The 25,604-nt window shown below is 58.0% G+C and overlaps 11 protein-coding genes across 11 annotated transcripts; 7 read left to right on the top strand and 4 right to left on the bottom strand.

Moving 5' to 3' along the window:
* Positions 1–161: 161 nt before the first annotated feature.
* Positions 162–672, top strand: BKCO1_4500072 (major allergen alt; the record flags this gene model as incomplete). The annotated part of the gene is made up of 2 exons (XM_020276235.1): positions 162–484; positions 555–672. The coding sequence occupies 2 exons, from the start codon at positions 162–164 to the stop codon at positions 670–672; spliced, it is 441 nt and encodes a 146-aa protein (XP_020128016.1).
* Positions 673–965: 293 nt separating this feature from the next.
* On the bottom strand, positions 966–4,472 carry BKCO1_4500071 (aaa family atpase; the record flags this gene model as incomplete). The annotated part of the gene is made up of 5 exons (XM_020276234.1): positions 966–1,960; positions 2,023–2,178; positions 2,225–2,332; positions 2,386–2,583; positions 2,636–4,472. 5 exons carry the CDS (start codon positions 4,470–4,472, stop codon positions 966–968), a joined length of 3,294 nt encoding a protein of 1,097 aa, XP_020128013.1.
* A 651-nt stretch (positions 4,473–5,123) lies between these two features.
* Positions 5,124–7,212, top strand: BKCO1_4500070 (uncharacterized protein; the record flags this gene model as incomplete). Its single annotated transcript, XM_020276233.1, has 6 exons — positions 5,124–5,287; positions 5,337–5,640; positions 5,699–5,894; positions 5,944–6,159; positions 6,219–6,233; positions 6,290–7,212. 6 exons carry the CDS (start codon positions 5,124–5,126, stop codon positions 7,210–7,212), a joined length of 1,818 nt encoding a protein of 605 aa, XP_020128014.1.
* Positions 7,213–7,519: 307 nt separating this feature from the next.
* Positions 7,520–8,380, top strand: BKCO1_4500069 (endoplasmic reticulum vesicle protein 25; the record flags this gene model as incomplete). The annotated part of the gene is made up of 4 exons (XM_020276231.1): positions 7,520–7,732; positions 7,812–7,935; positions 8,004–8,304; positions 8,362–8,380. 4 exons carry the CDS (start codon positions 7,520–7,522, stop codon positions 8,378–8,380), a joined length of 657 nt encoding a protein of 218 aa, XP_020127953.1.
* Positions 8,381–9,113: 733 nt separating this feature from the next.
* BKCO1_4500068 (btb poz-like protein) lies at positions 9,114–10,169 on the top strand (the record flags this gene model as incomplete). The annotated part of the gene is made up of 2 exons (XM_020276230.1): positions 9,114–9,394; positions 9,521–10,169. 2 exons carry the CDS (start codon positions 9,114–9,116, stop codon positions 10,167–10,169), a joined length of 930 nt encoding a protein of 309 aa, XP_020127952.1.
* A 363-nt stretch (positions 10,170–10,532) lies between these two features.
* On the bottom strand, positions 10,533–11,529 carry BKCO1_4500067 (had superfamily; the record flags this gene model as incomplete). Its single annotated transcript, XM_020276229.1, has 4 exons — positions 10,533–10,641; positions 10,813–11,097; positions 11,231–11,437; positions 11,513–11,529. 4 exons carry the CDS (start codon positions 11,527–11,529, stop codon positions 10,533–10,535), a joined length of 618 nt encoding a protein of 205 aa, XP_020127979.1.
* A 1,211-nt stretch (positions 11,530–12,740) lies between these two features.
* On the bottom strand, positions 12,741–15,891 carry BKCO1_4500066 (zz type zinc finger domain protein; the record flags this gene model as incomplete). The annotated part of the gene is made up of 3 exons (XM_020276228.1): positions 12,741–15,079; positions 15,134–15,671; positions 15,769–15,891. The coding sequence occupies 3 exons, from the start codon at positions 15,889–15,891 to the stop codon at positions 12,741–12,743; spliced, it is 3,000 nt and encodes a 999-aa protein (XP_020127954.1).
* Positions 15,892–16,960: 1,069 nt separating this feature from the next.
* On the bottom strand, positions 16,961–17,890 carry BKCO1_4500065 (2og-fe oxygenase family; the record flags this gene model as incomplete). The annotated part of the gene is made up of 2 exons (XM_020276227.1): positions 16,961–17,555; positions 17,610–17,890. 2 exons carry the CDS (start codon positions 17,888–17,890, stop codon positions 16,961–16,963), a joined length of 876 nt encoding a protein of 291 aa, XP_020127956.1.
* A 910-nt stretch (positions 17,891–18,800) lies between these two features.
* BKCO1_4500064 (carbohydrate esterase family 16 protein) lies at positions 18,801–20,138 on the top strand (the record flags this gene model as incomplete). Its single annotated transcript, XM_020276226.1, has 7 exons — positions 18,801–18,925; positions 18,983–19,066; positions 19,116–19,133; positions 19,192–19,510; positions 19,572–19,864; positions 19,934–20,064; positions 20,125–20,138. The coding sequence occupies 7 exons, from the start codon at positions 18,801–18,803 to the stop codon at positions 20,136–20,138; spliced, it is 984 nt and encodes a 327-aa protein (XP_020127955.1).
* Positions 20,139–20,671: 533 nt separating this feature from the next.
* On the top strand, positions 20,672–22,249 carry BKCO1_4500063 (f-box domain cyclin-like protein; the record flags this gene model as incomplete). Its single annotated transcript, XM_020276225.1, has 3 exons — positions 20,672–20,800; positions 20,857–21,264; positions 21,362–22,249. The coding sequence occupies 3 exons, from the start codon at positions 20,672–20,674 to the stop codon at positions 22,247–22,249; spliced, it is 1,425 nt and encodes a 474-aa protein (XP_020127958.1).
* Positions 22,250–23,811: 1,562 nt separating this feature from the next.
* Positions 23,812–25,139, top strand: BKCO1_4500062 (5-methyltetrahydropteroyltriglutamate-homocysteine methyltransferase; the record flags this gene model as incomplete). Its single annotated transcript, XM_020276224.1, has 4 exons — positions 23,812–24,000; positions 24,061–24,322; positions 24,382–24,809; positions 24,882–25,139. The coding sequence occupies 4 exons, from the start codon at positions 23,812–23,814 to the stop codon at positions 25,137–25,139; spliced, it is 1,137 nt and encodes a 378-aa protein (XP_020127957.1).
* Between the last annotated feature and the right edge of the window lie 465 nt (positions 25,140–25,604).

The raw sequence follows: 25,604 nt of genomic DNA, 5'->3' as shown, positions 1-25,604 counted from the left end.
TGCCACTCACAGGTATATAAACAGTCCCTGCGTTTGCAACACCACAGGACGTCCTCACCAGCCAACCTCCCGTCACCAATTCTCAATCCCACAACAAAAAATCACCAAACATCCCACCACCCTTACCACCAACCACCAACGCTCATTAATCGATCAAAAAAATGCGCTTCACCCTCGCCACCGCCCTCTTCGGCGCCGCCGCCACGGTCGCCGCCGCCCCTACCCCCCAGAGCACCGGCGCGCCCGACCCGGCCACGTACGAGAACATCGACATTGCCGACCTCACCGTCCGCAAGAACGACGGCATCCAGTCCGTGTCGTTCAAGCTGAGCGGCAGGGACGCCGCCGACCTCGGCTGCTCGGCCAGCGACCCGGGCCTCCCCTCGGCCGTCATCACCTGCGGCGAGTCCAAGTACCGCTTCGCCCTGTACGCGGGCGCCGAGAGCGAGTTCGCGCTGCGTGTGTACCACGAGCTGGGCACTGCGTAAGTGATCAAATTACAGAAAAAAACACCCCTTTGGCACTCCCAATGTCACTGACGTAATTGAATATAGTGTCGGCTTCTACGGCGAGGGCGACGTTCCTACCAACTGCCGCGCCGGCGGGAACGGCCCCGACGACTATGTCTGCTCCCAGGTCACCCCGACCACCATTGTCATTGATGGCCAGTAAATGGTTATTTCACGACCGAAGGAAAAAAAAAGGAAAAGAGAAAAAAGTAACGCGTCACGATATTGTAAATAATGTAGTTCAAACCCTGTACTAAAATCTATCTATTGTACCAATCTCCCCCCAAGGAAATTGGGACGAATCTTTTCTGCACTCTTCGACGTGATGACGACCCAAATTGAGAACGATTGGGGAGAGCTGAGTCCATTCACTGACGAGGCGAGAGAGCATGCTGCCGACTCGAAGGCATATCAAAAAAAAAAGAAAAAAGGAAGAAAACAGGATGATCGGTTGGCTCATGCTTGACTGTGATAACCTGTCCACTGTTGCCCCAGCTCCGAAGATGGAGCTTGAGGCGGCATTACCTGCCCCTGATGGACCGACTGGACCGGTTGGACCGGCTGGACCGGCGGTGCTTGTCCACTTCCCGCTTCGTGTGCCTGGTATTGCGAGGGGAAATGGTGGGGAGAATCTTGTGGCGGTGGCATCCCAGGGTTGTACTGCGGCGCGGGATTGGGAAATGCCGTTTGGTGATGCTGCTGTGGCGGCTGTGGTGCGGGAGGATAGTAGGGCTGCTGTCCCTGAGGTACGTTGTATGCTTGCGGCGGCGGCGGCGCGTGCAGGCCGGATTGTCCGTAATGGATGGGTTGACTTGGTGCCTGATACGGATAACGCGCCGATGGAAGGTTCAACTGGCGGCCAGGAGTGACAGGCCTCGCTGCTTGGTCGTAGAAGCTCGGCCGTTGCACCGCCGTTCTCCCGTCCAGAGTGCTCGGGCTCTGCTGGTAGGAGTCGTAGCGTTGCAGGTTCTTCTCGGCGCGTTTCGAATCGGATTGGAAGGCGTGAACCCTCCACAGGTAGTTGTCAAAGTCGTTCGAAGCCTTCGCCACGATCTTGAAATGTTCCTTAGTGAGCACGACCTGGTCCTTCGAGGCTTTTCTCGCTTCGTAGTCGGCCAACGCGATGGCGCTCATGAAGGCGTTTCTGATCTGCCGGCCATTCCACCCGGGTGCATCCCCGTCTGGTCCTTTGCCGTAAGGGGAGTCCTTTTGATCTCGCATGTGCTTCATTGCGAACAGCAAGATATCAGCCTCGTTAACCTCCAAGTTCTTCTGTGTCGTCTTCGCCTTGCGTATCAGGTTTCTCCATATCTGCTGGGTTTGGTCTTCCGTCAGCCACGGATAATGGAGTGACATGTGAATTCTTGACTTGAAGGCCTCATCGATCAGGCCAACTTTGTTCGTGGTGAGGAACAGGATTCCCTCGTAGTACTCCAGGATACGGAGGAAGACTGTTATCATTTTAGCATTCGTAGTTATTACAGCATTCTCATTCATAGGTGTGCACGCGTACCTGAGACCAGAGCATTCCTTTGCAGATCCTTCAGGCTGCGCTCGGCCAGGAAGACATCCGCTTCGTCGAGAAGAAGGATGCAGTCCCAGCTTTGGGCCAGTTCAAAGTGTCTGCTGAGATTGGTCTCGACAAGCTCCGGTTGCAATCCCAGATCACCTTTTACCCTTTAGCGATACCTTAACGTGGACATGGGCGAACTCACCACAAGTGATGGGGAGCAAAGGCTGTCCTCTTGCCCCTGAAACACACTCGGCGGTCGATGTTTTCCCAACATCAGGTGCTCCGTGAAGCAGGACGATGAGCCCTCGGCCTATACACATGAGAATTCCCCCCAGCAACGGCGATACTCAAACGGGATCTGACCTTTGTCTCTGACCAGATCAAACTCCAAGCCCCTTGTGAGGTGTTTTCCGACGAGACTCTGGATGATACCCTTGTGTCCTTGTTCAGCATCCCCACCAGGGAGTTGTAGCTCGTTCCATGCTTCGTCATTGGGTAGGACCTCAGTCAGCCGGGGCTTTCTGTCTTCCTCTTTTACCTCGTAACCCAACTGGAGGTAGACTACTGTAGGTCAGCCCTGCATATCTCCGTAATGTTCAAACAGAAGCCTTACCCCATTTTCTCGACCGAAGTACAAATGCAGGCACTCTGTCAGGCAGTAACAGGATGTCTTCGTCTTGGACCTCTCCACGCTCCCACATCCGAGCTTTCAGACCGGTCTCCTCCTCTTCGAGATACTCTTCCCTTCGGCGCTGATCCCAAATGAAGTCGTCTTGCACATTTTCGTAGTTGGGATCGTCGGCCATCTCGAATTCTCGGGCGTGATGCTTGTGCTCTTCGATCTCGTTGAACCGCGGCATCCATGCAGGGTTGTAGCGGTAAACCTTTTCAAAATCTACGATTACGGTGCCTTCTATTGTTTCTGTGAAGATCATCCTTTCCATTTCGGAATCCGTGGAAATCTTGAGGCGGCGACCTTGTGGATCACGATCGACCGTCTTTCCACGGTAATAGCGATGACAGACTTTGGCTCGGTCGGTACAGTCTTTGTACTGCTTTCCGTTGCTCAGGAGGGTGGGCTCGTCCACGAGGCCCAAGTGCTTCGCCGTGTCGTATGGGAGGATCCACAGATTTTTCATCTGCTGGTCATCGGAAAAGTAACGGATGGAAAAGCGGTTGTAGACTCGCTGAAATTTGGAGCCGTCGAAGACAAGAAAGTAACAGTCAAGCGTCAGCTGGCTGAAAGCATCCCGCTTCATTTTCTTGAAGTCGGTATCCTCGTTCTCCAAGTATGTGTCGTACGGCCGGAGAAAACGGTTGCCGCCGGTGACTTGGAGCAACCGCCAGACGCTCTGTGGATGCTCGGGGTGCCTCACGTATACAAGCTGCCCTGGTTCAAAAAGCAGGTAAACGTCCTGGAAGGCGATGCGTTGCTGCGTGGCAACCCTCTCTCGGGCTGGCTTGATGTAGTCCGCAACGAACCGTAAGAGGAGATGAAGATGTTTCACCAACCGCTTCTCGGGTGATTCCGCCTCCGGCTGATCATCAGGCTGGACCTTTTCGGATACCGCATCGCCATCAACAGCGACGTCAGGCCCTTTGCCATCACTGCTTCCTTCTGCCACGGCCATCTTCCCGTCCCCGTGATTCTTCTCGGCCTTTGAAAGAGCTTCCTCTTTCCTTGCCATGAACATCTGGATTGTTTTCTCGTGATAAGTGAGGACTTTGAAAGGCCGTCTCAAGACCATCGGCTTGTTTGCTGTGTGTGACAAGACATCATCGGTAATGGAAGTTGCAAGCACCTCAGAAAGCTGTTGGCAATTAATTCGAATCCTCTCGGGAAGAGTGGTGAGTTGTGGGCCGATGGTCCCCGAGTGGAGTTTGTCAAAGCCAGCACCGCCAACACCGCCTTTCTTTGCCTTTCCCTCGGTTACCCAGAGCGAAGACCGTTGGAAGATGACCGGCTCGTCCATGAGAAGATCGATTACGTGGTGAACTGGAGGGATCTCGTCTCCCTTATCGATTAGGTAATCTGTCCAGCTCATAGGATGAAGGTCTGGAATTGCAGGCTTGGGCTCGATTGTTTCGTCCTCTTTGATCCCTTCCTTCTTCAATTTTCTGACTTCTTCTTCAAGAAATTCCAGACGATCATCAAGAAGGAGCATGTACCTGCTGTGCTGCCTCCTCCTTATGTCGCGCTTCTTTCGACGGTTAGCAATACTTTCAGAACGATGATCGCGCTCTATGGCCCCTTGGAAAAGGTCATCACTCTCTGCGCCATCATCACCCGAATCATCCACCTCACCATCAGGTCGCGTTTTTCCTTGACCGACTTTTTCGGCGATATCAGCATTCTCCTTGGCCTCCAGCTGGGAATGGAAATTGTCGTCTCGAGCTCCTGTCGATGGTGGGTCATCCGCCACAGGGGCATGTTCTATCTCCGATTCCATGTTGATCTATTGCTGTTGGTCCAGTCACTGCTGAGATCTGATGAGGTGCATAAGCGATAAGTCTAATGATCGACCCAGCATGCCGTGGATGGTCGACCCGGGTATAAGAGCGTGTGAGTACCGCAGAGCCGCAACGAAGACGATGAGCTCTGAACTATTGATTTTGCCATATCTGGCTTACAAATTGCATCAAGCCCCTCCTCTCGTTGAAAAATGTGGATCTGCACATGCATGAACCCATGCACTAGAGTCAGCAATGTACCTATCGCGGTGGCGTATCAGAGCCACGCAAGCAGCTCAGCTTTCTTTGGAAAGGAATATCCTCACCAAACATCAGCTGAGCATGCAGCAGCCTCGAACAGTAGGTGGTGCAGTGTGCTGGCGCAAGCCGATGATGCTGGTTGGTTCAAAACTGTGCAAGGCTGAACAGATGGCTTATCGAAGCAAGTGGCCCCCAAGCAGCCCCTGGTTGGATCTGCAACTTTCAAGGAATCGGAGAACCGTAATGCGGCATTTACGCTCGTTGTTGCCTTGACGGTGTGTGGGGGATCATCTCAGCCTTTGCGGTTGCAACTTTCAATCTTGCCTCTTAGCTGTGCGGTGCGAACGTGGCCCTTGAGACGGCTTTCCACCAACCTCCAAGAAACAGCCATGGATCCGGCACTGAGAGGTGTACAGTACCCTAATGGGGCTGATATGGTGGCTCGCTTCATGCAGCACAAAGCTCCCGAGTATCATCCTGCATGGCAGAATTCCATCGCTAAGGCCAATCTTGCGCCGCCCGCCCCCATCACACGTCGGAATTTCTCGCAAACGTAAGCAAGATACGTAACCAGTCGGTGGCGGCGGACTTACCTATAGTAGTGCCGCGCAGCTCACAGAGCGCTTCAAAGCCAAGATAGAAGGCTTATCCCAGCGCTCTTCCAACAAACAAGTCAAGAAAGTTCTCGAAAAACATAGCATATACGGCAAAACGACGTGGCAGGACGTTCAGAAAGAGGCAGAAGAGGCACTGAACGCGTACCGTTTCCGGGGAGAGAGGAATCTCTTTGTAAAGGCGGGAAGAAGCACGGGCAAAAAAGCCCCTGCATTACAGTCATGGCTGGAGCTCCTACCCAGCGATCAGTACTGCTCTATCGCCCGAGGTGCGCTCGCACTCTTCTTCGGGGTAAGCTCAAACTCCCAAGCTCACCTGCAAACGTATGCCCAGTGCTCAGAGTCAACAGGCGGCGACTGCCATTGCGAAGACTTTCAAGCAAGTCCAGGAGACGATAGAAACGCTCACCGACACGGTTGACAATGTGGCCCAATGCCTGCGCCTGTATAATGACGATGATCTGAGCCGCAAAGCCGAAGAGCTATACATTGCAGTGCTGGAAGGAACGGAAGAGATGTTGTCTTGGTTGGATAGCAACGGATTCAGTAGGTTTCCTGACGCCCACTTGGATGAAAATTGACTGAACTTCGAAAGAGGAAGCCGTGAAAGCGACTTTTCAGCAAAACTGCTACAACAGCAGAGTTGAAGAAAAAATCAGTGCCATCCAGGCGCGAGCGGAGGATTTCGCGCACAAGCTGACTGTGTTACTGCATGAGAGAATTGCACGGATAGAAATGCAGCAGTGTGAGAGTTGGCAGTCCGTCCGAGCACTGGAATCGCTCCTGAGGGCAAAGCTTCAGACGGCCAGCTGTAAGTTGTCTCCATATGCATCGAGAATCATCGCTGATGCACGACCCGTCGGGGCGTAGACTTCAATGCAACGTGTAAGTTTACGATTAGTCAAATACTCCCTTATCCTTTTTTCTAATACCGTAGTCAGCGGTGGTCAACGTCACACAGTACATCGAAGCGCCACCCATGATACAGCAGTCCCAAACAATCTCTGGAGATGAGGTTCTCGATCTCTTCGGTGTGGACCTGGCCACGACCCCGCAAGACCTGGCCTGGGCTGCCAACTCTGGATACGAGCCGGCCGTGGGCGATCAACACCGGGCCATGCATCTACTGCAGCATCCTCGATTCGAGCACTGGCTTGTTTCCGAGGACTCGGATCTTCTTGTCGTCGACGACATGGAGCGCGAAAGAACACGGAATCCAGACCGCCCTTCACCAGTGACCTACTTGGCAGCAAAACTGGTGCGGACGGTAGCATCGCTTGGACTGGGCCTCCCATTAGTATTCTTCTGTGGTCTCCATAGCACTGAAGGTGATCCGTTGGAGGGTGGGGCGGGGATGATGAAAAACATCAACAGCCAGTTCTTGGAGCAGTTCCGCGGATACGACGCGTCCTTCGTGGAGCCCGAGCTTCTTGAACAGATACATGAATCAAGTCCGCAGGTCCAGTGGAAGCTGTTTCAGACGCTGATGGAGAACATCCGACCATTGGTGGTGTTTTGTGTAATCGACAGCCTGTCTGAGTTCGACAACGGGAGACACGGGGCTGATATCCCAGGACTCATGGGAGCATTCCAGGACATGGTAGAGTCCTTGAATGGTGCAGGCCCAGGAGGCCGGTCTGGCCGACCGATTCTCAAGGTCCTAGTCACCATGCCGGAAATGAGCGCAAGTTCAGCCATGTGGTTCGCAGACGAGCCCCTCTCTGTGCCGGAGTCTACGCCTGACATGATTGAGGGTATCGGCGATGACTACCTCACGGGCTCGGTCCAGGATATCTACGGCGAGCATGGGGCAGACAGATACGGAGGCTGGCTGAACGGAGTGCAGGGAGCTGGAGGCCGGTGAGTCTGGCTAGGGCCTTTGCAGCGGCTAGGCTGCCGGGCGAGTAGATAGCTGAGTTTGAGCGGGACAACAATGACATACGTAGTAGACGCGGGAAGCTGATTCGGCGATAACAAAAGACTGGATGGGACGGGCAGGCGCGGCAAAACGTTTGACCGCCCGCCGCGAGACGGACGGGCTGGCGCACGGGCCGGCGTTGATGCTCCAGGCTCAGGGAGCGCCATCTGGCGAAGCAACGTGTGGCTTTCTGAGCGCGCACGACAGCTCGCACTTCTTTTCTACCACCCGCCGCCCGCCCAATTCGCCCACCATGGAGATGCTGCTCAGAGCCCTGAGCTGCCTGCTCCTCCTCGTCACCCTGCCCGCCGTTTCCGCCCTCAAGTTCGATGTCGAAGCCCACCCCGGCCACGAGTCGGCCAGCAAAGAGCGATGCATCCGCAACTTCGTCATGAAGGACCAGCTCGTTGTCGTCACCACCATTACCGACGGCTACAAGGGCGATGGCCAGAGGCTGAACATGCACGTACGTTGGCTCCACCCGCCGCTGCCGACTGCACAAGCTCGAGCTCGCCGTGGCTGACCCGCATCTTCCTCCGCTGCAGATCAAGGACGCTGTCGGCAATGACTACGGCCGTCCCAAAGACGTCGCCGGCGAAAACAGATACGCCTTCACCTCCGTTGCCGACTCCGCCTTCGACGTGTGTTTCGAAAACATCCTCGACCAGAGTGCGTCACTCGCCACTCCCACCACCCCAAATGCCCGCACTCGACGCTAACAGCGCTTGCAACAACAGGGGGAGGCGGCGGCAAGGTCCGCCACATCGAGCTCGACATTGACATTGGCGCCGACGCGAAGGACTGGAACGCCATTCAAAACACCGAGAAGCTCAAGCCCGTCGAGGCTGAGCTGCGCCGCCTGGAGGAGATTGTCGGCGAGATCGTCAGTGAGATGGAGTACCTGCGCTCCCGCGAGCAGAGGTTGCGCGACACCAACGAGAGCACCAACGAGCGCGTCAAGTGGTTCGCCTTCGGCACTATGGGCATGCTGGTTGGCCTTGGCGCATGGCAGGTTGTCTACCTGCGAGCATACTTCAGGTGCGTCGTTCCATTCCACGAGTGGCCAGCCCATGATTACTGACAGAAGCTGCACAGATCGAAGCATCTTATCTAAGGAAATAACGTACCACGCGCTTTATGCCCATCAACGACGCATTCGAGGTGTAGCTGTAGTTTATACAAGGGTCTCAGGTTACGCGCTTGTGCACATGCTCTGTTCCGTCTTCACGTTGTTTCAACTTCTGGGTGCGGAGGTGGGCGTTACGGGGAATCAGGCACCCGGTCTCTTAAGGGCACGGCTGCCGGGCTGTCTTAGAAAAACATCAGGCGATATCTCTTGGCGGATGGCGGCTCTTTTGTTGTAGCCAAGGTCTGGCCCCGTCGAGATCCCGAAGGAATCGGTGATAGGTCGCGGGTGGACTCAGTGTCTTAAACTGTCCTCCAGATTTTGGGCACTACCATGCAAGCAGGATTGGTTTCTTTGTCGTTCATGGCCTGCCACGTCCTCAGTTTCCCCCATATAAATCGGCGCGATTGCACCCGGACGGTCGCCGGACAGCGCCTTCCTCCATTTCCACAGCAGGAAGCTACAACTCACGGCAAAGGCTGTGCCCATGGCCACTTCCATTTCAATGCGCTTGCCTTCAGCTCTCCCGCCAAATGGCTCTCTCAGGAGCCGCTCTTCTTCAGTCTCTCACCCATCCACAACTCCGTCCCAGTGTCTTCCTCCCCAGCAGTCTTCCTCCCGCAAAAGTTTTGTCAGATCTCGAGCACTATCATTACACAGCTTGAAGTCCGCACTTTTGGATGCCCACTGGCCTTCCTACTCAAGACCAGCAGCAGTCTCGATGTCGTCTTCCAACGCCCCCAAGCCTGCCAATCTGGCTCCTCCCCAATCCCGACCGGGGCACTCTCGCAGCGGTTCAGCAACGAGCGTCAAGTCTGCCAGCGAGCACTTTGCTGAGAGCGTTCGACCCTCGGTCTCTGCCCGCGAGTCTCAAGCTGAGCTTCCTGCCCCAGCTCGGCACATGGCTGGCCCAACTCGTCCACCCAATACCCCACGACAGCCCTCAAGCGACAACTTCCGATCTGGTTTGGCCGGGCCAGTGACGGACGAGTATCATGCTGAGTGAGTGGTCTTGATCCCAGCATCTGTTCACCCCCCTCCAAGGCCGAAGTTCTTCGTCTCAACCACACGTCACAACCCGAAGCCTAAAGCAAAGTCGTCCACCATGTGCTGACATACGCCCTTCAGTACGCTCATCCCCGGCACTGCCGTCACCGAGATCCTCGCAGGCTACACGGGAAAATCCTTCAAAGTGCACACCGACCTACTCAAGTCGCGCTCCCCATACTTTGCCGACCTCTTCTCGGTGTCAATCCCTACCGGTCCGGCGTCAGCGCTCTCCTTCCCAGATCTGGATGAGTTTGCGTTTGCACTCTTCGTGCGATGGCTGTACGGCGCCGACCTGCGCGGCCCTAACGACTTCCACAGCATGCAGCACTACATGTGCCTCTACGTCCTGGCGACGCGCTTCCAGATCGAGCGGCTCAGGAACGACGTCATGGACCAGGTGCGCGCCTATTACCGACGCGCCAACATGACAGCTGCCCCCTACCGCCTCGAGTACGTGTACGAGGGCACGCCGGGCCCCAACCACATGCGCCGCTTCCTCATCAGCACTGCCGCCTACCGTTACCTGTGCGAGCGCGAGCCGAAGCTCTCAGACAGTATGCGCGGGGTCGTGGCGAAAGGTGGCGACCTCGCCATCGACTTCGCCGAGGCTCTGGCGTGCTTGCACCAAAACGAGCTGGTCGACGTACGGAAGGGCCTCGATTGCGCGTTCCACGACCATGTGGAGACGCCGGCGTGTAAGGCGCGTGTTCCGGAACCTTATGAGTGAGGGAGGGAGAAAGGCTTGAACAGTGTTTGGGAGAAGAGCGGAGTTAGATTGGCTGTGTGATTATGGGTGGGCGTTTGACTGTTGGAGTTTCTTGCACCTCCCCCCCTGAAATTGTCGTGTATCTGGGTCTCTCCTGCCCTTCAACCTGAGATTGATCATCAACCCTACAAGTAGTTTCCGTATCGTCTTCGATGAAACTTCATCTATACCTTGAATTCCTTAGCATCTCATCAACGCATCACTTCCGCAAGGATACCTTCTTCCGTTGTATCTCTCTGGCGTTTTCGTGCAGAAGACTACGTAAGCTGTCCTTGTGAGACCAAAAAAAAAAGAAAAACCCGCCCGATAAATCAACAAACATCACTACCCCTTCAACGCCTGCTCCGCCTGCGCTCTCGTATCCGGCTCCTCATCCCCTTGCCCAATCTGCCCAACGAAGCCGTTCTCCAGGACACCAATGAGGTCATCCAGCCTGCCAACCAGTCAGCAATGAACAGGCAACCATGAAGACGAAGGAGAGAGTTAAAAAAAAAAAAGCAAGAGCAAAAGCAAAAGCAAAAGCAAAAGCAAAAGCAAAAACAAAAACAAAAACAAAAACAAAAACACAAACACAAATCGCCACCCCCATTCACTTCACACTCACCGTCCGACGCACAAATCCGTGTGCTCGTGCCTCGCCAAGTGCGCGTTGTGCTCGCCGACCAGCAGCACCGTCGCCGCGCCCGCGCGGCGGCCCGCCGTCATGTCGTCGAGGCTGTCGCCGACCATGATGACGCCGTCGGCGGCGTTATTCTCGAGGAGTCCCCACGCCCCGGCGATGTGCAGGATGCCGGCCGGGTCCGGCTTGGGCGGCCGGAAGTCGCGCGTGACGATGGGGTGGAAGCGGTGGCCGGCGAGGAAGCGGGTGAGGAGGTGGGTTACGGGGGTGCTGTGGTTTTGGGTTCTGTTTTAGGAGAGAGAGAGAGAGAGAGAGGGCGAGAGAGCGGGAGAGAGGAGGGAGGGAGGGAGGGAGGGAGGGAGGGAGGGAGGGGCAAGAGGGAGGTGCAGGGGGTGGAATTTACTCAAAGTTCCTGGTGCAGATGCCTTTGGGGACGCCGCGGCTGTCGAGGTAGTCCATCAGCTCGACCAGCCCCGCCTGCGGCTTCTGCGAGTCCATGGCCCGCCGCTCGATGGCGCGGATCTTCTCGAAGGCGGGGTCCTGCTCCGCGGATGGGAGCGCGTAGATGTGGTCGAGGATGTCGGTGGACTTGTCGATGCCCAGAGCTGCTCTGTGGAAAAGACGGGACTGGTTGGTTTGCCCCCCCTTTCTCATGTAGATGGAAATCTGCTTGTGGAGGACTCACCTCATTTCTCCAAACATGTAATTCTGCGGCTCGCCTTTAATGTGGCCCCTCCCGTACGTGGTCAGTCAACGGATTATATCATCTCGGCACAGCAACTCCTCCCCAAAGGGGGCCAATGGAACATCCACCGAGCAAACGTAGGAATTCAAGGTCGTATCGCCACCAGTCGCTCAAAGTGTCGTGACAAACGAATTTCACAATGGAAGCCACCCGGGCAAGGCAAACCGAACAATGACGACTTACACAACGTTCCATCCACATCAAACACCACGCCTTTCAACCTCGGTAAGTCCGTGCTTTTCGACGGATCCAACGGTGAGAACCTGCGTGGCTGGTCCGCCGCCTGCATCCTGCTCGACGATCCCCGGAGTCTCTTTCCCAAGAAGCGTCGCGTCGACGCCTTCGTAGACGGAGAAAGGGAAGTGGGGGCGGGGTTGGCCATGGCGATGACTCGGGGCGGTGGCGGCGACGAAAAGCTGTGTTGGTGATGACTCGACGAGGAGAAGAGACGGGTACGAACGGCGACGACGAGTGATGTGGCGGCGGCGTCACTGAGCTGGAGTCCTGAGGCCGGCGAAAGACACCTACGAGAGAGCACGTGAAGCAGTCGTCGCATATTGTCAAATCATTGATCGACCGTCGGGCGTGATTGGTGAGTTGGCTTCAGATTACGGAGCCTCTTGAGATCCACATCGCAAAAGCCTCGTCATGTTCGGCTCAGACGAACGGGACGCGCTTTACTTCTTTTGGTCAGAAAGCCTTCGCAAACCCGCTGAACTAAGCTCCCGTAGACTCCTCGATGTTGATCTCTTACTGATCTTGGCCGAATCGTCGAACACGCCTGTATCTCAATTCATCGAATTCTGTCATGATGCCGCATCACCCTGCTTCATTGGAGACTCAATTTCATTCGAAAACTACGTCTGTCGAGGGTAGAAAGAAATGAACCGGCAGAAAAGTACCCATATTCCTATCCCATAATCCTTATCCATAAAACATCGTAAGGAGTGTCCACGTGGTGACCACCCGTACCGTTGCTGGTGCAGGGTGATACCATTCGAGTTAGCCAAGCGCCAGAGCCATCCAGAGAGAATACACGCCAAGGTTAGTGGAGAGAAGAGCAGAAGCTTGCAAAAAGGAAAGGTATCGGCGCCGCAGCCTTGTGCTGCTTTTGGGCAGATGCAGCCGCGCACCCTCAGATTCCGTCTGTTTTCACGGATAGTTTTTTTCACGCAGGGAACTCCGAGTCACTGGCATCGAGCACATCGTACTCCTCGTCGGTGAGGAAGCCATCATCGCTGGAAACGAGGTCGACCGTCTCGGCATCTTCGAAAATCTCCGTCTCGGTCTCGGTCTCGTCACGAACCGAAGAGGGAGCATCGGCAGCCTTCTCGGCTTCCACGGACGGGCTGGGAACGTGAGTGCTGTTCACGGGGGACTCCTTCTCAAGGGTAGGGAAGATCATCTGGCTGCCCTCCGAGGACGAAGGCTCAGCCTTGACTTCGGTCTCTTCCGGGACCGGGACTTCAGCCTTGACCGTGGCCTCGGAAGAGTCGGCTTCCGGAACATCCTCCACTGTCGGCTTGGGAGGGGAAGCAGCAATACGCTCGGCCTGCTTCTGAACAAGCTCGGCCTTGAGTACCTTCTGGCGCTGCCTCATCTGCTCCTGCGCCTCGTGGAGTCTCTGCATGCGGCTCACCATCGCCTGCATAGCCTCACGCTGGAGAGCACGGTGGTTCTCCGTCTCCTGAACCCTCGACTGGCGACGCTCGCGCAGCTCCCTCAAACGGGCCAGAGTGCGCTCGGCATCCGTGGACTGAGGAGACTCAACAGGGAGGGGAGTGAGAATAGGCTTCGTCGTCTCGATGTGGCACCACAGCCTGTGACCGAAGGGAGTACCGTCAGCAGCCTTCAGGCGCCAGTATGAGATGGCAACGCCCTCGCGAGCCGGAGCCTTCATCAAAACGCTGAAAGAGATCTCCTCGCCAGGCTGGACCGTACGACCGATAACGTTGCTCTCGGTGGCCTCGGCAATGTCAGTTGTGCTGCAAGGGTGCTCGTTGTTGACATTGAGCATGTTGTCGCCACCAACGTAGCGAACCGAGCAGCCAGCAGGCCAAGCACGAGGACCAGGGTTGCGGAGAGTCCAGACCTGAAGGAACTTGGAGTTGCCTGGAATCTTGGTGCCATCGCACACCGTGTCGCGGAGGAAATGAGCCTGGAGCTCAGACGCCGCAACCACCTTCTCCTGGACAGGCTCGGGAGACTTGGGGCTAGACGCCGCAGCCACCTTCTCCTGGACAGGCTCGGGATACACGTGGCTGGGCGTGGTCTTCGCAAGGTCCTCAACCTGGGTCTTCTCATCAATGGGCTCGGCGAGGAGGTCCTTGATCTGGACCTTGGCAGTCTTGGACGCAACGCCCGCCTTGGGCTTGAGATCGGCAACAGTGCGGATCTGGGTAGCGGCGTTCGCAGAACCACTCCCAACCGAGCAGGGCCAACGTGGAGCCCCATCGCCAAGGTTCTCTAGAGGCATGCCATTCCTGTCCTCGCCCATGGTGGTAACACTGACGTTCCTGACCGGGGTCTTGAACTTGATGGTCGGGTGAGTGCGGTTGTGGCGGTTGCTGGGGTGCGCCTCGCAGTTTGCGCAGAAGTCAGTGTCGAAACAGACCGCACACTTGTAGCGAACGCCCTCAATGTAAGTCTGGTTCATCTTGTCCTTGCAGAGAGGACCATCACAGTAAATGCCGAAATGGCGGACCGAGTGGGTGCGCGGCTCGGGTAGAGGGTCGAAGATGGGGACGAAGCGATGCATGGGGTGAGATTGCTTGGCCCCCTTGATGCACTCGGCACAGTAGTCCCAGTCGGGGCAGTTCAGGCACTTGTGGCGAACACCATAGATGAACTTCTCACATCCATCGCACACGGCAGCGTGGCGGACGTTGCGGCCTGGCGCGCAGAGGAACTGGGCCAGGGGCCCAATGACGCCGGGTGTAGCAGGCTTAAAAGCGTGACCGGGGTGGTGGCCGTGCTCCGAACCAACGTGGCACGACATGCAGAGGTCGTAGTCATCGCAGTCGACGCAGGTGACAAAGCTGCGCTCAGGGAACACCTTGACGCACGAGTTGCAGGTGCGGGTGGGCTCCGGCGCCGGCTCCGGCTTCTTCTCAGCCGTGAACTTCTCAGTCGTGAAAGCACCGGGCATTTCCTTCTCTTCGGGCTCAGCCTTGACCTCAGGCTCAGGCTCAGGCTCAGTCTCGAACTCCTCCTTGAGCTTAGGAGCAACCCTCTCGGTGGTGCTCTTGGTGACTTTGCCGTTCTTGATGAAACGCTTGATCAACCAATGGCCCTCACCAGGGCAGTGGCAGCCAGATGCCACGCAGTTGTCGCAGAGGTCATAGTCGCCCCCGTCGCAGATGCTGCAGTGGTAGTGCTCGTTGGACATGGGCTTGTCACAGACGTTGCAGTAGACGGACCAGGAGAGTAAGTTCGCCGGGGTTGATTCCTTCATACGGAGAGCCAGCTCGCGCTCGCGGGACATGTCGGCAAGCTCGGAGAAGAAGTCTGTGGCCGTTAGTGCGGGAGAACTTGGGCCGAAAGCTGAACAAGAACGCTTACTGTCGCGCGCAGGGAACGGCTTAGGCACGGGTGCCTCGCCCTCGGTGTCAACGGGCTGCTCTGGCTTGGTGGGCGCAGGCGCCGGTACGGGTGGGGAGTTCGCAGCCCGCATGTTGGTCTTGTGGAAAGCGGGCAGCCTGGCGTAGGGGTAGAGCGGAATGGTGCCGGTGCTCATTGGGTCAGGCTGAGGTGGCGACGGGGAGGTGGCCTGAGGCTGGGCCTGAGGCTGGGCCTGAGGCTGGGCCTGAGGCCGGGCGTGTTGGGGAAGTGCGGGCGCAGTGCGCACGGGGAGCGGGATGGGAGGCATGCTCGTGCCGGCCTCCAGCATGGACTGGAGATCATCCATAGGCTTGTTCTCGGCCGGGTCTTCGACGATGGTGGCGCGCAGGCGAAGCTTCAGCTTGGCCTTCGCAGCGCGGAACAGCGTCTTGTATACCTGAGGGTTCTCAGGGTCGAGAGTGATGTAAGCGCCGGCGCTGTCGGAGAAGCGCTCGAAGATGACGTCCTGGTTGGGAGGGATGTTGAGGAGTTGGCGGAGCTGGAAGGCAGGAGGTATGTCAGTCTCAGCGTCACATTTCCGGAGCTGCCCGGATGGGAAAGGTAGCTGCCCATCACCCAGCCTCGAGCTCACTCACCTTGCCGGGCAGGACACCAGCGCCCAAATCCCTCATGGGGATCTTGAACTTCCTGTTGCTCCCCTGAATGGAAATCTTGATGGTGATGAGCGTGTCCATGGTGACGGGCACGGTGGTCGCCATGGTGCAGATGCGGCAGCCTTGAGCAGCTGAGGCGGAGGCGGTGACTCTCGGTACGGTGACGTATGGGGACGGGGCGGAGCTGCTTCGAGCCTCGCCGGCGGGGCGTCGGAAACGAGAGTGTGGTTGAAGCTGCGCAGGAGCTGGCCTGGAGCGCAGTGGGTATGGCAGAGGGTGGATGCGATGGGGAGGAGGAGGAGGTAGGTCGTGAGGCGAGCGTTGGAGCGTGGAGAGGGAGCCCGGTTAGGCAGAGCTATGGGCGCGCGGCTAACCAGTGATGGAGCGGCAGCCTGGTGCCACAACCGGTGAAAATGTCGCCGACGTGCACGCGCACGTGAAAGAGAGCGGCGAAAGGCAGAGCGGTGTTTGCTGGCTGTCTTTGAGCCGCGAGCGTGGGACGTGGGCTGCGTGCTGCGGACAATGCGCCCGGAGTTCCCGTCACGGCATCAGCGGAGGCCCACTCGCGATAAGAGTCACGTGCACTGCAGTTCACCGCTGTGGCCGCTGTGGCCGCTGTGGCCGCTGTGGGCATGCCAGCTGGCGGGGCGCGCGGGCAGGCGGGCAGGTGTGGGCGCGGCATTGTGCTTCATTCTGCTTATTCTCTCGGCGCATTGCCGTTGGATGTGTCCCTTTCGCTGGCGATGACCTGTCGCGGTGGGACAGATGGCCATGTGATACCGGTCTGCCTGCACCCTCCACCCACTCCGGCTACGGGCAGACAGCTTCGGCCAGCCTCCTGGGCGCAGCGCGCAGAGGCAAATGGTGTCGTCGCCCCGGCGCGTTTGCAAAACAGGGCAGGCGGCAAGGCCGCTCTCGCCCTGCCGTTCTCGCCCTGCCGCCCTGCCGCCCTGCTAGTCAACACGGCCGGCCGCGCGCAGCCCCTCCTGACGCCTGTGCTGTGCCCCCCAACCTAGGCACCAGTCACGGCGGGCCGCGAAAGCATCGAAATTGCATCTTACTTGCGTCGTGTGGCTGGATGCATATGTACAGTCTGAGCACTCCATCTGCGTCTGGACATCGGCTTCGACCCAGGAAACTCACGTCTACGGCCGGACAGCTGCTACCGTGGCAATCACAGCTCAGCTCTGTCGGGTGGCTGCTCGCCGCCAGCATTGTCCGCGACGGACTTCGGGTCGTACCCGGGCTGGTACCAGCTCCAGATGTTCAGGCCAATCTTGGTGCCCGTCCGCACCGGAAGCCCGGCATGCCACGCCTCCTCGTACCCCGACCCGTCCGGCCGGAAGTTCTCCCAGTACACGGCGTTGCCGGCAATGGGCTTGAACGTGATGCCCTCGGACTCGTGGTCGTTGCAGTCAAGAAACTCGCACCACTGCCGGCCAGACGGCATCTCCAGGCGGGGGAAGTTGGTGCCGCCGCCGGTGCAGTTGCCGTCCAGGTAGACCATGAAACTGGAGATCCGACCGCCTCGGGCAATGTTGGTTGGCCCGTCGAAGTGGTGGACATAGTGGCCGCCGGGTCCGTAGCGCTGAGTCCAGAGCTTTTCGATAAAGGTAAACGGACGCCAGCCCTGGAAGAGCCGGGCCCGCTCTTCGATGCACTGCACTACCTCGTCGCGGTCTATCTCGGCCTTCTCAGACACGCGCACGCTCGGATCAAGGCGTTCTTCCTCGCCAGTCCACACGGTCGACGGCTTGAACTTGTCCTCGCTGCAAGACGGTTAGGATGCAGGGACACGTGGCAGTTGTGAGCGCGGAGCTCACCTGATGGCAACCATGTGCTTGGCCTCTTCGGCGCTCAGGAAGCCGGGGATGTAGATGACGAGCGGCTCGCGGCTGAGGACGCGGACGTTGTAGCCATGGTCTGGGCAGACTAGGTTCTCGTCCGGGATGACGAGACGGTCGCTCCGGGCAAAGGCTTCGGCAAGGTCTGGCTGTGACGGCCGTTCGTTGAGGAAGATTCGTAGGAGAGGCGAGCCGACAAGGACGTAGCCTACGACGGTGTAGAAAAGGTACTTGAATACGGAGCCAATGCTGAAGCCCATGGTGTCGGGCGGCTACAGGGCAGCGACGTTGTGATGCGCTTCTTGGGCGGCGACGTGTGCGGATGCACTGTGGAGCCGTGAAGAGCCGCACGGCGCGACGGCCAGGCGGCGCGACATTCTCGCCAACTCCGTCCCGGCATCCGCACAGCCAGCGTTACCTGTGTATCTACTCCCTCCACGAAGCATGGCAACGCCTGGCGATGGGAGCCACTCAGCCCTGCAGAGAAAGCAGCCCACGTCGATGCCAAGCTCATCAAATACCTACGGGTGAGCGAACGGACGGGCGAGACCCAAGCGAAGCGACAGCGCCCGCGCCCTGAAACGTTCCTTATATTGCATGGATAGGGCGATCGATCATGCGCTGCGCGAGAAGCCGCTGAGGTGCGACCCGCCGTCCGCCACTGCCAGCAACTCAGCCGTTGTGCACCACCTCTCCCGGCCTGCCTGGAGGTGCAGGCTGACGCAGAAACCGACTCGCTTGTGGCTGTGACGGACAGCCGATGCTGTGCGCGAGCTCGGCGCGGCCTGCCGGCGGACTGGTCTATTTCTCCATTTGCTCTATCTGAGGCTGTTTCATTGTTTCATGCCGGATCTGCCTTCCGCCGAGCTTACCTCTTTCAGGCACGGAGCAGCCGCTTTCTGCACACATCCTCTCCCCGCATCCACCGTTGCCGCCAATTTTATATGGAGGCCGCCGGAGCACCGGGCAACAGACCACCAGGAACACGCCTAATGCCTCCGTGCACCAGAACCGCCTGTCATGGCGCTTTGCTATTTTACCCGACCAGTCGTTCCGTGTCAGGAAGAAACTCCTATATAGCCCCCGTTGTTCGCTACCAACAAGCTTCTTTTCGCCAAGGTCCGGTACCCTTTGCATTCGTTCACTTTGCTATTGTGACTTCTATACATCATGACGAGAATCTCCGCTCTTATTGCAGCTGCGCTGTCCGCTTCCGGAGCCCAGGCCTTCCCAGCTCCCCGCCAGGCCAATGCTTCCTGGCCGGGTTTCGGCGGCCTGCAGTATTGGTTTTCATTGTGCGTACCCTATTGAAGCCTGACCATCTGCTATGCATCTCGCTGATAAACGTGCAGCGGTGACAGCTACACGCAGACTGGCTTTGACGTGGACTCTACTCAGCCCAGTGCTGAAAACCCCTTTGGAAACCCGACATATCCGTAAGTCTAGACTGCCACCTCGGTTGACTTTCTGCTAACGTTGAGATAGGGGCTGGACTTCCTCCAAGTACGTTCGTGTCCGTGATGCCAGCGATAGGACGACTCACTGACGCGTCACACTACAGCGGTCCGAACTGGGTTGGATACCTGACCTACAAGTACAACGCGTCGCTGCTCCAGACCTACAACCTCGCCTCGGGCGGGGCTACGATTGACAGCGCACTTGTGGCGCCCTACGCGGACACGGTGCTCTCGCTCAAGCAGCAAGTCCAGGACGAGTACCTGCCCAAGTACGGGGCCGACGGCACGAGCAAGGTCTGGGAGAGTGACAACACGCTCTTCAGCATCTGGATCGGCGTCAACGATGTTGGAAACAGCTACTGGTCCACAAATACTACCTTTATGGATTCCATATTCACCGAATACAGTGGCCTTGTCGACCAGGTGGGCAAACTTCCGCAGAGTGCAAGCATCTCAAAGGATATGGCTGACAGTGGTCCCTTAGCTTTACACCAGTGGTGCTCGCAACTTTCTCTTCATCAATGTGCCGCCTCTTGAGCGCACGCCCCTCACCAGTGCCCAAGGCAGCGACAGCGTCGCTCTCGAGAAGCCTGTTGTCGCCGACTTCAACACGCGCATCTCCAACCTCGCCTCGTCTCTGCAGGAGAAGAATGCCGACGCGACCGTCTTCACGTTCGATGCCCACACGCTCTTCAACGAAGTTCTGGATGATCCCTCGAGCTACACCCTGACCGCCGGCCTCAAGAACACCACCACTTACTGCACGGACTACGAGAAGTATGTTCCCGTGTTTTGTTCGCCCGTCACTGGTTTGTCCAACGATACTGACAGGGGTGCTTTCTATAGCGGCACTGATGAGCAAAACACGACAATCGCTGCGTGCGGTGTTGCTGTGAACGAATACTTCTGGCTGAACACGTTGCACCCGACTTCCCCCGTGCACGAGGTGGTGGCTTCGGAGCTCTCCAAGCAGCTGAGTGCTTGTGCGAATTGCACTTCCACCTATAGAAGACGGTGGCAGCTGACTCATCGAACAGAGAGCGCCGAGTGATGTCCTTCAATGTCAATATTGAGCAGCCCACAAACTGTACAAACCATTTTATTTCGCCTTGTGTTTCTGTTCGGGCGGGCAAGCCCTGTTAGGTTGCGGATCTCGGAAGAACGGGTTTTGTTTCCAGCCTGGTTCCCACCCAGCTCGTAGCTATGTATATATCTACAAGTTAGAAGCTATGAGAGGGTATGGTCAGCTTTTGCAGCTGACTCATACGACTTCCGGATTCGGCCCTATCCATCCTTGCAAACACACGATCGGAAGAGAGGCGTGGGGTTCGATAAGCCCGGATGCCAGCAGTTGCCAAGTGCAGTCAAGCAATTTGTAACCCATGGCTCCTTCGGCACAGCAGGCTGCAGCAGTCGGGGTGCAATTGAGACAGGACGAAAAAGTTCCGGAAGCACATTGATCGCGGACCTGCATGAGATCAGGCGCGACCACACCACCGTCGAGAGACGGATCCCTATCGCCCCACAATAGCTTCCACAAAAGGCTCGCGCCCTGCCGGCTTTCGAGAAGGCCGAGAGAACGCCATGTGTCGCGCAACCACCACGTACTGCTGCATCTGCGGATGTCCCTTCAGCTCGCTGGACGTCGATCCAGACGCGAGAGGGTCGCCGTACTCATATGATGCTTCAGTCATCTCGTCAGAAGACACGGATGTAAGCCTGCCGCCTGACGCCCTGCCTCGACTCTTCTCCAGACTAACAATGCCCAGTGGTTGCGCCAATGCACCGCGGTCGACCAGAACACCTTCGTCGCCGACGAGGACGGGGACCGGAGAAAAGTCGAGGGCATTGATTCCCTCGTGCAGGCAATCGAGCAGATTGAGAGCTCAAGACAAAAAACCATCAACAAGTTCCTGAGAGGGGGCGAGCTCAACGGACCGGTTTACGGCATGCACAGCACATGCATGGCCATCGCCGAACGCGTGCGCCGCCACAGCTTCTTCCGCTGCGCCCACCCGGAAGCCTCGACGAACTCGGTCCTGCACCACTTCTACCTCTCCCTCAAGCGGCTGCACTACCGCATCGCCAGCCACTCGCACAGCGTGAGATGGGAGCACGGCTACTACGGCGCCGCACGCTTCTGGCGCAACTTCTGGGGCCAGGAACGCGGATGGGAGGTACGTCGACCGCCCCCGAGCAAGCATGCCATGCCAGAGCAAACAATCCCCCCATCCCAAACCAACACAACGCGCGTGCTGACCGCCAGCCCCACAGTGGCTCTGCGCCGACCCCGCCAACATCCCCAACCTGACGGAATGGGTCCTCTCCCAGCTCCGCCCGGTATCGGACGACGACGCCGACGACGAGTCGACATCGACATCACCAGTACCATCGGCATACCACGTTGACGACGACAACGCGAAAGAGTACCCGCGCCCCTCCCTGGACGGCATGCCGATCGACGTGCTGCAACGCATCACATCCTTCCTGCCGGCATGCTCGACGCTGCGGCTGCGGCGCTGCAGCAAGCCGCTCGCCAACCGCATCGAGCTGCGGCAGTCCTTCTGGCGCGACGCCCTCGTCGCCGGCGAGCTCGTCCCCTTCCTCTGGGACCTCGACGCCGACCAGTGCCGGCAGAAGGACCGGGACGCGGCGGCGGCCGCCGGCGCCGCAGAAGAAAAAGGAAAAGAAGACGGAGAAGAAGAAGAAGACGTGCGGCGGCCATTATTATACGACTGGCGCTCGCTGGCGCGCGGGCTGCGCGCGCACAAGTTCGTGCAGGCGGCGCTGCGGGGCAGCCTGCATCCAGATGAGGCGCGGCGGCCGGCCGAGGGGTACGGGATCGGGTACCTGGACTTCTACCGGTCAGTGGCGGCGCAGGGCGCGGGGTTCGCGAACGACGCGCCCGTCGGGCTGCTGAACCGGTGCCGCATCGCGCAGGTGGTGGACGACGTCGAGCGCATCGAGGAGGACGAGCTGATGCACGACTGCCACGTGCCGCTGAGCGACGAGGAGGAGGTGTATGCGGCCATGTGGATCATGCGGGTGGCGCGGCCCGAGGCGTTTGACGAGTATCGCGTCAGGCGGTCGTTGGAGCTGTATGGCGATTTGAGTGAGGCGTTGGAGAGCAGGCCGCCGCCGAGGATGATGTGTCGGCTTTGACGGTGAGTAGGTAGGGCGGGAAAGGGGGATGTTCTCGCCGTTGTGGATAAAAGTTAAAAATAATAGACGGGTGAGGAGGGGGGAGAGCGCGGAGGAAATAGTTCTTAGATACCAGGTATTGCGTTTACACTTTATCGATGTTGTTACATGTACGGCTTGCCTTTGATAGGCGTCTGAACATCCCCGCTCGTGAGGCAGCAGTGTCCATTAGCACGCTCAGTTCCTTCATTGTTCGGGTGGATCTCGCCCCATCGAACCTCTTTGACGTGCGCCTGCTCGTCCCATGAAGGTCGGTGGCATGCAGCGGATATTGTGACAGTAATGAATACAATATAGTTACCCTGTGTGGAATGCCTGATACACAGAATGCGGTTGTGCGAGGAGGCTGGGTACTCAAACTTACAGTGACAATGTCATTGTCCATTGGGCAGCCGACGAGGAGGCAAACCAGCTGTTACGAATTATGTGCGGATGATGTGTTTGAGGTTTTCCTTCCCAAGCTCTTCGCAGCGGGTTTGTGGTCTCGTCAAACTCGCTGTCGTTTGATACGCACATGCCCGTGGTCGTTGGATCTGGGTTCTCCAGGGAGAAAGCAATACCATCGCCAATGGTAACAAGCGAGGGTTGCGTAAGGCTAAGTAAAGTGATGATCATCACTCCTGCCTTCACCGCATTCGTCATGACGACATACAACAAAAGCCGGAGACTGCAACAAAGGACGCATGATGCCTCTTATCCCGTCTCGACCAGACAATACGACATGGGCTAGCTCAAAAGAAACCATTCTTCACCATTCATGGCAATCGCGTCATGATGGCCGATAGCCCATTCGTCTGCACTCTTCCGGCCGACCCGGGAGTACACTCAACACAGCAAGGAACACGACGTCTTTACTCCGGATGATTAATGTTTGCCTTTCTTCTCTGCCGGTACTGTATGGAGGTGCAATTCTAGCTGGAGGCTGGGTAGCTGTTGTCAAGGCAAATTTGCTGCTGACCGCAAAAGGCGAGGCCGGTGTAGGACCAGATAGCTTTCAATGTTTATCTCAACCTCGCAAAGCCGGAGTTTGAGCGGAATAGGAATTGACCGCCAGAGTTCGTGATCTGGTGATAGTGAGAGTGCTGATCCCTCTGCCCCACTTTCAAACGCCTGGGCTTATCACTGGAGTTCAAACCGCACTGAAGCTCGCTGGGGTCACGGTCAATGGCCAATTGGTGAGGGAAAAAAAAAGGGAATACGCGCTAAGCGCGGCAAACGGGAATGGTGGCCGGCCGTTGGACCGGCGGCTACGAGGGTCGACTGGGATTCCTGATATTGAGAGCTCCACAGAGACCCTCCAAACGGGATTGGCCATACTGCGGCTGGTTTAGCTCTCCACAAACTGAGCTGTCAAACGGCGGGACATTCCGCAATGGGCCGACTCCACGTGCGGGCGCGACTCGTGGCGGGCGGTCGCGCCTGTCGCGCCCCGCATCCCACGATGTGTGCATCTGCACAACTTCCCTCTCCTCCCAAATCCTCGGTACCGCAAGTGCTTCTGAAACATATTGAACCAAGACACCATGCCCATCCCTACCGAGCCCGTTGGATCCCTGCCGCGGCCCAAGTACCTGCAGGACATGTTCGCTGCGTATGACGCGGGCACGGCGACGCGCGAGCAGCTGCTGGAGGCGCAGGACAAGGCGGCGGCCGACTCTGTGCAGCGTTCCGAGGAGACGGGGGCCGAGTTTGTGACGGACGGCGAGCAGCGGGTATATATATATATGCGATTCTGCGTTAGCGGCGTTCCGGGCTGACTGCGATGGTGCCAGGCGTCCTCGTTTGCGACCTACCCCATCATCGACACGCTGGGCGGCAAGGGCCTGTCGGACAAGTTCGCGGCGGATGGCCAGTTCTTCGCCATCTTCGACGACGGGCACAGCAGGCAGCTGCCGCGGCTCGTCAAGGGCCCGCTGCAGTACACGACGTATGCGGCCGACTACTACAAGAAGAGCAAGCCGCTGGCGACCAAGGCCAGCCTGAAGCAGGCGGTGATTGCGCCCAGCATGCTCTACCTGCTGTACCCGCTGCAAGGTCAGTGGTTGGAGGGGGGCGCGGGAGGGATTGCAGATTGCACTGACATGCGGCGACAGGCGAGATCGAGGGCTACCCGCGGGCGCAGTTCGTCGACGACCTGGTCAACGAGTGCGAGAAGGACATCCGGCAGTGCTTCGAGGCCGGGGCGGCGCGCGTCAGCATCGACTTCACCGAGGGCCGGCTGGCGACCAAGCGCGACCCGCGCAACCCGTGGACCGGCGCCAACCTGCTGCAGACCTTCATCGACCTGAACAACCGCGTGCTCGCCCGCTTCACCCCGGCCCAGCGCGCCAACATCGGCGTGCACACCTGCCCCGGCGGCGACTGCGACAGCGTCCACAGCAAGGACGTCGACTACCACGAGCTCTTGCCCAGCATGTTCCAGATCAACGCCGGCTACTTCCTCATCCAGTGCGCCAGCGAGCCCGACAAGGACAAGGTCTACCGCGAGATCGGCCAGTGCATCCGCCGCGACGCCGACGGCGTCAAGCAGGCAAGCTCCCACTCCCCGTCTCTGTGTGCGCGCGCGCCATCGACTGACCCTCCGTCCGCCTAGGTCGCCTTCATCGGCGTCATCGACCCGCTGAACCCCAAGGTCGAGACCCCCGAAGAGGTCGCCGACCAGCTCGTCAACGCCGCCAAGCACATCGCCGTCGACCAGCTCGGCGCCACCGACGACTGCGGCTTCAGCCCCTTCAGCATCGACGTGAAGCCCAAGCACGGCTCGCCCGACTTCGCCCGGGACGTTGCCTTCCAGAAGATCGCCAGCCGCGTCAAGGGCGTCAAGCTTGCGAGCGAGAAGCTGGGCGTGTGATTCGTCTTTCGATCGTTTTGTAGGTCCGTTTCCTTGAATGGTACGTAGATTAGAGATGGAGCTCCAGCGGCGGCGAGTGCAGCAGTTCAGTGCGAAGAGACCCCCGGAATCTGTAGCAATAATATATCACCTGGCTTTGCAAACCACATGCGCGGCGGCGGCGAGGTTGTGAGGTGACGGCGACGAAGGAGGTTGTAGGTAAGATGGTGGCCAAACCACCCCCGTGCCCCTGCATTCCAAGGCCCCCGCCTGTGGACCCACCGGATACACATGGTCGGGACTCGGGAAGGAAGGCCAACCCTACCCTACCCGTTTCATCCCACTCTCCCTTATCGACATGATGCGACCCTACATCCGTGCTATCGCGATAGTGCAGCCAACTGCCTCGTCGTCTGGATGGAGAGTGTCACTTTGGCTCTGTATTGCAGGGCTCTTCGGCATGGAGGCTTGCAGGCCATTGCTTGT

Source organism: Diplodia corticola, assembly GCF_001883845.1.
Source record: "Diplodia corticola strain CBS 112549 chromosome Unknown scaffold45, whole genome shotgun sequence".
NCBI classification, from domain to species: domain Eukaryota; kingdom Fungi; phylum Ascomycota; class Dothideomycetes; order Botryosphaeriales; family Botryosphaeriaceae; genus Diplodia; species Diplodia corticola.
This window is presented reverse-complemented; position numbering and strand designations above follow the sequence as displayed.